The sequence below is a fragment of the Hylobates moloch genome, unplaced genomic scaffold, assembly GCF_009828535.3.
Source record: "Hylobates moloch isolate HMO894 unplaced genomic scaffold, HMol_V3 SCAFFOLD_3, whole genome shotgun sequence".
Lineage (NCBI taxonomy): Eukaryota > Metazoa > Chordata > Mammalia > Primates > Hylobatidae > Hylobates > Hylobates moloch.
In genome coordinates this window covers 55,730,981-55,742,356 of record NW_026652278.1, presented here as the reverse complement: position 1 = coordinate 55,742,356, position 11,376 = coordinate 55,730,981, and the positions used below count along the sequence as shown (strand labels likewise).

Genomic DNA, 11,376 nt, shown 5'->3' with positions numbered 1-11,376 from the left:
CTAACACATATTTTGCATTTTTTTTCAGAATTACTTATGGAGGTTTTATTATTTTTATTTTTGAGACAGAGTCTTGCTCTCTCATCAGGCTGGAGTGCAGTGGCTCAATCTCGGCTCACTGCAACCTCCGCCTCCCAGGTTCAAGCAATTCTCCTGCCTCAGCCTCCTTAGTAGCTGGGATTACAGGCGCCCGCCACCACGCCCAATTTTTGTATTTTTGGTATAGACGGGGTTTCACCATGTTGGCCAGGATGGTCTCAATCTCTTGACCTTGTGATCCGCCTGCCTCAGCCTCCCGAAGTGCTGGGATTACAGGCATGAGCCACCGTGCCTGAACTACTTACGGAGGTTTTAAAAAATCTTTTAAGTCCAGGCCTGATGCTTAGAGAAGGTTACAAAGGTGGTCAGGATCTGAGTATCTCCAAAAAGCTCTGGAGGCAGCATTGAGGTTTCCTTCCAGTTGAATCACTGACTCTAGGTCAACTGGGGTACTTTGGGTTTTTTGGGCCATTTTTGGAGGGTGTGGGAAGCCTTTCTCACAGATTTACTAGAAGTGGTGAAGAACTTGGCCTCTGGCTTTTTTGGAGTCTGTCTCGCATCTTTTTTCCCCAGCGAAGGATTTTTTTCCTGCGCTGCCTCTTGTTTGATTTTTGGCTTCTTCCCTGGGCCTTTCCCTGGGGTCTCAGACTTTGCAGCTTTTGGGGTCTCAGATGCTGGCAAGGCCTTTCTTTTCTTCCCACGAGGTGTGCTGGGATTAGGACTCTTTGTTGGAGACTTCTTTCCTGTGGCATGTTTTTGAATCTCTACATTTTCATTAGCTGGAGTCTTCTTTCCTATTGGTACCAGCTGTGGAATTTCGTCTTCGGATTCATTTGTTGCTTTAACTTGGGCTTTTCCTCTGCCACGTTTTTTCTTCCCATGCTCTGGGGTCTGTTCCTTCTTTGATTCAGGTTTCTTTACTGTAGTATCACCACTTTCAGGTGCCACATCATCTTTACTAAGAACTGATGTGGTCTTCCTAGCCTGCTGCCTCTTCTTTCTCCTCTCCTTTTGTTTTTCAAAATTTCTTTCTCTTCGTTTTCTCCTTGCCTCTTTTTTCTTCTTATTAAGCAAAGATCTTTTGGTGGCTTCATCCCAATTGCTGACAAATGAGGAAAAGATGGGAAGAGCAGCCGATTTCTCAGTTTTCACAAACAGGAGTTTCACGCTCTCCCACTTCTCTGGCAATTTTTCTGGAAGTCCTTTGGTGACAGCAACAATGTTTTCAATGATGTGCTCAGTTTGCATTCCAACGTGACCGATACGTATAGCACTGCAAGAACCACTTTTAGAAATGTTTAACACCGTTCCACCTATACAGTCATTGATCTCTCTTGATAAATTCTTGGACAAAAGGTTTACAGATACTGGAACTTTCTTTCTTTGACAAAAATGTCTCCCAATGAGTGAGGGTAAGAGCCGCCTAATTCTGGCATCAGTAAGGAAGAAGTCAAAACTGCTCAGAAGGCGGAGCTTGGCTTCATAGGGTTTATATTCCTTCTTTAGAGTTTGGAGGGAGATAATCTGAGAAATGGTTTTAATTCCATGCTTGTTTAAAAGCTTTCTATAAAACTGTTCTGTCTTTTCAGAAGTTGAATTGGGTTCATCCTTCGTAAATAAACAGATATCTTCTGAATCTGATCGAATACTATGAGGCAAGGTCAATCTGACCTTCAGTTCTTTACTTGGAATTTTCCATAATACCACCATTAAAAATAAATTTTCATTCTCATTCAAAAGTAACCCATAATTGTTTTTCCTGGACTTGCAATGTGTCAAGAGAGCGTCCACTGCCTTTCTAACCTGCTCTTTGTCCAGCTGCTTCCGTGCTGTCGGGGCTGCTGGAGTCGAGGTGGAGGTTGCAGTAGCCGCTGAAGAGTGCGGCACGGAGGCCAAGCCCTCTATCTTGTTTCCTTTTGCATATGTTTTATATACTGTATTCTTATAATAAAGGAAGCTACAGAAATGGTTAAGAAAATTATAAAGAGGGAAACATTTACTATTCATTGAGAGGAAGTAGATAATTATAAAGGTCTTCATCCTCATTGTCTTCAGGTTGAATAGGCTGAGGAGGAAGAGGAGGGGTTGGTCTTGCTGTCTCAAGGGCGGCAAAGGCTGAGGTGGAGGAAGGGGAAGGAGAGGCAGACCCACTCGGTGTAACTTTTATTGAAAAAGGTCCATGTATAAGTGGACTCGCTCAGTGCAAACGCATGTTGCTCAGGGTTCAATTGTTTATATGTAATCTTATTTTAATTCATTAATAATTACTTGTTTCTTACGACTACCTGAGATAGTGCTATGCATAAGAATGTCTGTTAAACATGTTTCCCCTTTCATATGCTATGCATTGCTTTAAAAGATATTAAAAAGATAGGGTCTCTAATTTTTCACAGTATGTTGAGGGCAAATAGTACAGTATATTTAGGGAGAGATTGTTTTGTTATCAATTGAAGCCATATGACTTCAAATTTGGACTCATATTTTACCAACCTTTTCTTTTTTCCTGCTCAACACTAACCACCTATTCTAGCCAAACTTCCCTTATATTAAGACTCAACTCCCTTCAATGTTTCACTTCTTTTTGAGTTTCACTTCTTCAAAAAAGTCTCCCTGGTTCTCACTGCCAACCTAGACTGATATCTCATTAGTCTGAACCCCCATGGATATTAACACCATCAGAACAAACGCCCTCATATAAAGTAGAATCTTGACTGGTAGTTGGGTTTTTATGTTTAAATATCCCCAATTACTTTGTTAACCTTGACAGTAATGACCACATCTTATAATCTTTGTTTCCACCATAGCTACTCACACCTAGATGTATCTTTATTCATTTATTGAGCAATATTGAGCACAACCCATGGATCAATCACTATTTTAGATGCTAGAAATACAAAGATGAATGAATTGCTGTCCTCAATTTTTAATCTCATGAGGGAGGAAGACGCAGTTCAGAGAGGAAAAACACTAATAAAGGTATGAACCTCTTGAAACAAATTCAGATTTCTGGCAATTTTTTATTTTTCCTCATTGAGACACAGCTATGTTTTTAACATTAAAGTTGTTCATGATTCAGCAGTTCCTAAGTGCAAGTTTTTAACGAAAATAAATATGAATCATGTAAATTATGGAAAATAATGCTCTCCCTTGTTATTTCTACTTGGAGTTTACCTTGCAGGAATTCCCTGGGTCTCCTGCAATAGAGGCCACCATTACTGCTATATTCTAACTGTTCCTGCAGCTCTTAATTCTACTTGTTCATTAGCATATATGTAATCCAAATGATAACCCAGAAGTAGTTTTCTTATGGCTAATATTTCTTTGTTCTGCATCAGAATCGTAGTCAGTAATATTCTAAAAAATTTTATTCCCTCAAGGACAATTTTTCCAGATTGCCATAAGGTTTTGAAAAAGTCATCTTCTCATTAAATGAAGAGAGTAAGAATGTCTGAAGCCAGGAAATTATTGATAGCATCCTAGACCAGCAGCAAAATCATATTCCTTGCACTGCAGTGAATAATTGATTTTGCTTAAGAATTTTCTTTTCTCCTGCAGAAAGATCTTTTTTCTATTTCCTCAGTGTGAAAAATAACCCCTGTCATGTACGTCATGATACTTTCCCAGTTGGTGGTATCTTAAACACTTAAAATCAGTAGGGCTTTTTCACTAATTGGATGAACATTTCCTTTTATAATTCTTTATTCTTTAGTTTTAAAAGGCTTTTCAAGGATTATTTGCGTTGTTTGGTGCAGGGGGTAAAAGCAGCTGAAGATATGAGAGTGTTGGTTTTTAGTGACTGCACTAAGACCATTGATGCAAAATGACCCTATTCAATTCTGTTCTTATGGTTTTTGTTTTTATTTTGTTTTATTTACTTCCTTGACTTCTGGGAGATGAAAATGAATTTTTCCTATACAAGATAAGACCCAGACTGGTGTCTGCACATTGTACTTTTTTTTAATTGATGGAAAAGACGAAAGTTCCTGGAAACCTGTGATGTGTGCCTCTTGTCCAGGAAAGGTGATTCCCTGAGTGTTGCCACAGTGAAGAAGGACACTCTGTGCTCTACGGGTCGCTGCTAAAGTTTCCAAAACCTAGATAATTTCAGGATAGCTATTTCAATCTTGACTCGATGTTTACATCAAGAATTGAGACCTTCAAATGTCTCTGAAATTCTGTCATTACCAGAGGCATTTGAATCTCTCTTTAGACAGGAAAATATTCTGTGTACTGCACAATTTGCAAAGTCTCCTCTCTTAAAAAAAAAAAAAATGCCTTTCCCCATTGTCCTGCTGATAGTGCGAGAAAAGTGGGGGGAAGCAGGAGTTCCTTCTGGTACTGGGGGAACTGAGCTTATCCTTTCAGTATTCCATAGGGAGTTGAGGTCTTGTCTCTTAATGTGTGTCATAAGAGGCTGGAGGCCACATGCAGTCATCTGTAAATGCTTTGAAAATAATATTCTGAGACACATGAAGGGCTACTTGCATAAAATAACCCTTGTATTAAGGATACCCTCTGTGAGATACATTAAGTATTTATTTAATCTCTAGCTAATAGCTTTTATTATGTAATTCAGAGACGGAACTTTATTGGGGCAAAGCACAGATTGTACTACTGCTCTTCTAACACAACAGTTACTTTTTAATCTTATAGAATTCACAAAAAGCAATTATTTGGAGCTGCTTTTCGGTTTTGTAGTTGCATTCATTTTCTTGTCGTATTCCTCTTTCATCCTTTCACGGCTAAAAGTTAAAGCCATAGTAACAAAAAGCCCATCTCAGACTGTTTTTTATTGGCCAACATTCTCTTGCTGACAAATTGAGAGTAGAAAGGAGATAAATAAGGATTAAACAATTGTGACCATTTCTATTTGAAATAAAATTGGCTCATGAATATGCCTGCTTAATTTCATACCGGTGTTCAAGTGATATCCAGAGCAGTCAATAACATGGGGTACACAGATCTAAAATATAGTCATAAGAAATAGAAGTTAACTAGACCTGATGAATGCTATTTTCTCCTTAAAAAAAAAAGTTTTCTCACTCTGTAGATGCACATATCACTTTTTCCTTATAAAGCAGAGATAGTCATGTAGTCAAATGGAAGCAGGCAGCCCAAAGCGTGTCTTACAGTGTAGAGGCATAGGCTGGAATCCCAGTGGAGACCCATGTGTGCTTTCACCTCTGATGCTACATTTCTTATTTTATTTTATTTTTTTTTTTTTTTTTTTTTTCTTTTTTTTTTTTTTTTTTTTTTTTTTTTTTTTTTTTTTGCAACCAGCCTGGAGTGTAGTGACATGATATCAGTTCACTACAACCTCCACCTCCCAGATTCAAGCAATTCACATGTTTCAGCCTCCTGAGTAGCTGGGATTACAGGCACCTGCCACCATGGCTGGCTGATTTTTTTTAAATATATTTCACTAAAGACTAGGTTTTACCATGTTGTGGCCAGGCTGGTCTCAAACTCTTGACCTCAAGTGATCTGCCTGCCTGGGCCTCCCAAAGTGCTGTTATAGGCATGAGCTACTGTGCCAGGCTCTGAAGCTACATTTCTAAATCTGTTTATCTGTAAAATAAAAATTACACTATATTTTAAAGAGGATATTTGCTAAACTAAAATCAGCTGACATAGGTGAAATGCTTAGTATTGTACTTGGCACATGGTGGGTAATCAATGACTTTTGAATCAGATCCCTTATATGATTGGCCCCAAAGATAAGTTTATTAGTGGAAGGAGAAAACCACACATATGCCAGAACATTCAAAGGAATACTTTGCCCTTCAGAGTCTTCATGATAGAAAGTACCATTTGTATTCAAGGGATACTTGCCTTGATATGTAGATATATATATGAAAGCTCTATCTACCTGTCACTTACCTATGTGTCTATGCAATAACCTTAATGAATGCAAATATTTTGTAAGGGGAGATTTGACTTCAAAAATGACAAGTTATTTGATACTAGATGAAGGACTACTTCCACTAAATAATATGGTTTTTAAGTCAAAATCAAAGTTATAAAGAGACCATGGCCTTGTGGGATTCATATAATGTCTGAAGACAGCTCTAAAAAATGAGAGATGGTAACTACAGGGGAGTGAGTACACTGCTTCCATGTGGGGATGCTTTGAAAGGAGGTCTGATGCCATTGACTATAGAAGGTTATGTTACGTGTATTATCTCATATTTTATATATCAGGTATCAGTCCTATGAACAATCCTTAAACTTTAGTGAGACTGGTTTTAGAGAATTCATCTAAGAACAAATAATAATTTGATACTTTGCAAACTGATCCACTGAAGCGTTTTATTTCTACCAAAGACTGATTGTTAATAGTTTGTTCTAAGCGAATAATATTCACTATCTTAGAGAAAATAGCTATAAAACCATACTGTTATCATTTTGATTTTTTTGAAGTGCACAATTGCAGACTCTTCCTCAGTCTTTCAAAAACATGTCAAAATGAATCCCGTGAGGGAAAGAACTTTATGTCTTAACTCATGAATCTATGAAATCTGAGTTGACAATAATACACAAAATACAGACATTGTATGAATCCCACAAAGCACACATATCTTTATTCTAGCTTTGCCATTCTTGAACATGTGGCTTTCAGCAAGTTTCTTAACTCTTTTTCTTCCTTGTTTACAAAAAAAATGAGGATACTACTAGTTTATGCCTCAAATAATTGTTTAAAATATTAAGTGAATTTGTACATGTAAAATGCTTTGGTATTTGACACAATATGTGAGCTCATACATACTAGTTGTGCTAGAGTTAGAAGAGATTAATTTATATTAACTTTTTTTTTGCTAGTTATATGTCCTTGGTGCTTCACTATTTTGCATATTTCCTATGTCTCAAGACAAGAGGAATGTTTGTGTTAAAATATGCTTTTGAGGATGTGCACACCAAAGTGTTTAAGGGCAGAAAACTGCAGGGTAGTGAACAGTGATGGTATTTGCTGCTCTATTTACGGCTCTTTTAGATGCCAGTTGCCCTAGAACTACATTGGCAAACTCCCAGCAATAACTAGCACCATTTAGTCCTATAAAGAAAGAGTTGCAACTGATCCAGTGACAATCATTAGACACTTCCTGGGAAACATCCTCAAGATCTTAAGCGATTCCTGGTTCAATCACCTGTTTTATTGTCACATCTGCACTTCAACAAACGAAGAGCGATTGTTTATGAACTCACCATAAATAAAATATTCTACTTCTGCATCCAATTAACTTGTATCTGTCAAAGAATTTATAGATTGTAGGTGGGGGAAGGGACCTTCTATTTTCAAACAGTGTTATTAAAGACCACACAGTTATATTTGTCTTTTTCTTTGTCACATAATCTGCTTTAAGTCAAAGCTAATTAGTAGAGATGTGAAGAGATAATTGTGCTTTCATGATTAGAGAGATTTAAACCTCTGCTTTTCCTTTTGTAGGTAAGTGAACTTGGCATTGGCCATTGCTTGTTATGCTTCCTGTCTGGCTCTTACTCGTGTTGCCATTTTGTGGACTAAAACTCAAGGCCGTTCAAAAATACTGATATGCAGGTGCCATGGATGCTGTTGGAGTGTGTGTCCTAAGAGAGAGGGTAAGTGCTGGTTTTCCATTTTAAACATAGCTCGTGATATCAAGTTGCCCTCTCCCTTCATTCCCTGACTCCAGTCTTCCCCCGAAAGTGGCTCTCTTGGTTTAGTAAGCATCTCTACCCTGCAAAGCGGAAATAATGAAAAATGAGATTCATTTTGCAAGCTTGTTGGATGAGCTTCTGGAGAATAATTTTTACCAAAAGCCTGAAATCATTTGGCATTGTTGGTGTTTTCAATGCATCTGCATCACAGCACATTGCATTTCACATCTGGCCAGTTTGGAATGAAACTTAGAATATCACCAGACTACAGTGATGTAATTGTCATGAAGTGGTTTTTGTAGCTTAGAGAAAAAAAAAATGCTTGGCTGAAAGAATGGTCTGAAGTCCCACCCAAAGTAAAACATTCTAAATTAATAGTTGCCTAAAGACTAGAGTATTATTAGACTTCTATTTAAACAAAATCACAGTTCTGATCAAAGAAGTGTAATTGGAGTTTCCTTTTTAAATATTTGAAGACTGTATTTACTATGTTGATGTTCAAATATTAGATCTATATTTAGAAGGAAGTCTAGAGGCATTTTAAGCTAAATAGGAATGTGGATTCCTATTCAATTCACTATTGGAAAAATACACTGTCATTATAGACTTTTTAAAGTATTAAGTAGCTTTTAAAAAACATTATAGGACTGTTATAGCTAAATCTTTTTAATATCTTCATTGTTCTTAATTCTCTAGGAGTTTAGTAACATTTTGCTTTTTTTGGTAAAATTTGAAGTCTAATTTACTAGTTGGCTATTTCTTTACATTGAGAATAGTTATTACTTTTTCACTCTGAACAATTGAAAATTAAGAAAAATTACACTTAAATATAAATTCTTGATGGTTTTCTTTGCTGTTCTTTTTTTCATTTATTATTGGAAAACAGATACTGCATTAAAGTATTTGTTGAAATATGCCTAAGTGTGTTTTTAGATTGACAGATAGTACCTGGATTCATTGGTTTCCTATTTATTATAGCTTCATCTGGGATAAATGTATAGAAATCTTGTCATTACCTTTAGAAATTTTATTTGAGTGGCTCAATGTTATGAGTATTCTAAATGCTGACCTATTTCATTTTGAGTTTTTTCTAAGTGAATATGTTTAGGTGGTATGATTCTTTTAACTCATAATTATTATGCCATTGTGACACATTAATTTTTGGCAGTGATTATTGTTAAAGTAAACAAATATATACCCCCCCACCAAAGCACCGAGTTTCATACAAGTTTTTAAACAACGGTTTCTTTTTTAAAAAATTGATACATAATAATTGTGTGTATTTTAGAAGGCACGATGTGATGTTTCCATATATGTATACATTTGTGTAATGATAAAATCAGGGTAATTAGCATATCCATCATCTTAAACAGCTACCATTTCTTTGAACAACCCATTTCTAAATGCTGGATGGATGTGTGAATAAATGCCATTTTATAATGGTGGTTATTTTCACAACAAATTAATATATTTCACATTTCATAAATTGGGGAATATGAATTATAAATAAAATATTTTTCCCACGTAGTATTTGCAAAGCAACTGCTTTCACTGCTAATGGGAAAATGTCCTTTTTAAAAAAATTTGGATGTAAGAACTTTCAAGATGAGGCCTTGAGAGAATTGGGCACGAACTTCAGACCTGTGAAATTTTTAGTTTACCTTCTTCTGGACCTTGAATCTTGTAAATTTTATTTATAGTTTATTCATCAGAAATTAAAATCTCAATCAACATTATGCTTTGACCCAATAAACATCATACTACTAGTTTCAAATATCATGGATTTTACTGGGATACTCCTGGTCACACAAGTATTTAATTCTGATTAGAAGCAGAGTCATGTCTGCATCTGCTGAAATCCAGAGCCTTTAATCCTGGCAAAACTGGAGGTTCTTTAGAAGCCTGTGAAACTTAAAGGTAACTTAATATACAGTGAATTGTGTTTATGTTTGGAGTATATGGTTCACATCATAACATGTTTTTAAGTCCCCAAACTTTGGAAAGATGCCTCAGCCACATCTTTCTCTTTAATAGAAGTTCAGAAATAGCCAAAGTTGTTATTCCCAGATAAGCTTTCTAGAGTCACTTTGGGATTTTCTTGAGTGATTTTGTTTGCATTATGTGTCATTTGCATAGTCCTTTAAAGAGTGCTGATGGTAACTGAGTTGCTTCCCTTGTAGAAGTAGAATCATCTTAATAGCTGTTATAGAAGAACAGTACTTTTTCGTTAGTAAAATAATACAACTGGATGGGAAGGAAATAACTGTATTTGCATATATTCCTGCATCAGTGAGCACTCTCATCAGTTTTATTGTTTATATTTTTAAAAATATAAAATAATTACCCACTCCTTTTTTCTCTTGTGTTGTGCTCTTCTGAGAAAATAGGTTTGGGGGGTTTATTGTGAGTATGAATACTTAATTGAGTGGAGAAACTTGATCCAGGTGGCTGCAGAAGCAAGTTGTTTCTGAGGGCTGGCTGGACAAATTTGAACCTGCCCCACACAGTGATATTCGCCATTTTACTGTGTAAACCACAATAGGTTGATCTGCTTGAGATTGCAATATATTTAATTATGCTTGGAAAATACAGATTTGAGGTTTTGTAAAATAAAAAAAAAGAGCTTTTTAAAAATAGTCTAACTTATTTCAGAGTTTTTTAATACAGACGCTGGTAATTTATGGGGTCCAAAAGAAACTGGGTTATTCTGAAAGAGTTGGAGTGAGAGGAAATGAGGACTTGGGATGTTCATTGTACCTCTGGATTCTCCTCTGCCAAAAGGATTTTGTAGCATAAGGAATTGAAGATGTCATAGCTTTGGAAATGCCAGTAAATGTAAGGCTGAATTCAGAATCTTGATCAGGAAGAACTTCTGGTTCTTTCCCTGATGAAAAATATGGTCTCTTGTAATTTCCAGAAGAACAATTGCTAATGCTTAATTTGAACAAAAATTGGTCTTCAAGAACTAAAATATTAAAGACAAAATATATCTTGGTAGATGAAATAAAAGATTAATGTTTAATATAAAATATTAGGCAAATGAGATGAGTGAATTTAATCTGCAAGTAAAATGTCAACTCTTTCAAAAATATAATTTATATATATATCTTTTATGCTATAATTTTTAAAGGTCATGCATTTTATAATTCATGTTGATTAACACTATATATAATAGTTTTATATATTTAGAATTCTAGATTATCTCTATTTAAAGAAAATATTTTACTATAAAAATCACACACAAAAGTGGAGAAAATGATTTAATAAATCCCATCGTGCAAGCTTCAACACTGTGCCATATTGCTATTTTGTCTTTGGGGGTAGAGAGTGCTGAAATATTATAAAATGAATCTTAGATATATCATTTGCTTTTAAATGCTTCATATACATGTCTAAAAAAGGGAGTTTTTTAAGATAATTACAATAATATTGACACATAAGAAAGTTATAATGATCCCTTCATACCTTCTAATCCCTAGTTTACATTCAAATTTCCCTTACTGGCTCACATATGCCTTCTATAGCTAGTCTGAATTTCAATTCAAGTCAGTTTCCACTCATTGCATTTTTTATGTCTCTCAAGACTTAAATTTTAGGACAATTTCTACTTTTCCCTCCTCTCTCTTTCTTGGCATTGATATTGATGAAATTTGACCAGGGGTCCTATAGAATGTTCTATATTCTGCATTTTCCTGATTTCAT

General features: G+C 35.6%; 1 protein-coding gene across 1 annotated transcript in view; it reads right to left on the bottom strand.

Annotated features, from left to right (window-relative positions):
* Positions 1-375: 375 nt before the first annotated feature.
* The window catches only part of LOC116480680 (ribosomal L1 domain-containing protein 1-like), a 59,518-nt gene continuing 48,517 nt past the window's right edge, over positions 376-11,376 (bottom strand). The window contains exon 5 of the mRNA XM_058437014.1: positions 376-1,996. Coding sequence (XP_058292997.1) covers positions 475-1,996 — 1,522 coding nt within the window. The 3' untranslated portion in view covers positions 376-474. The remainder of the gene's footprint in view (positions 1,997-11,376) is intronic.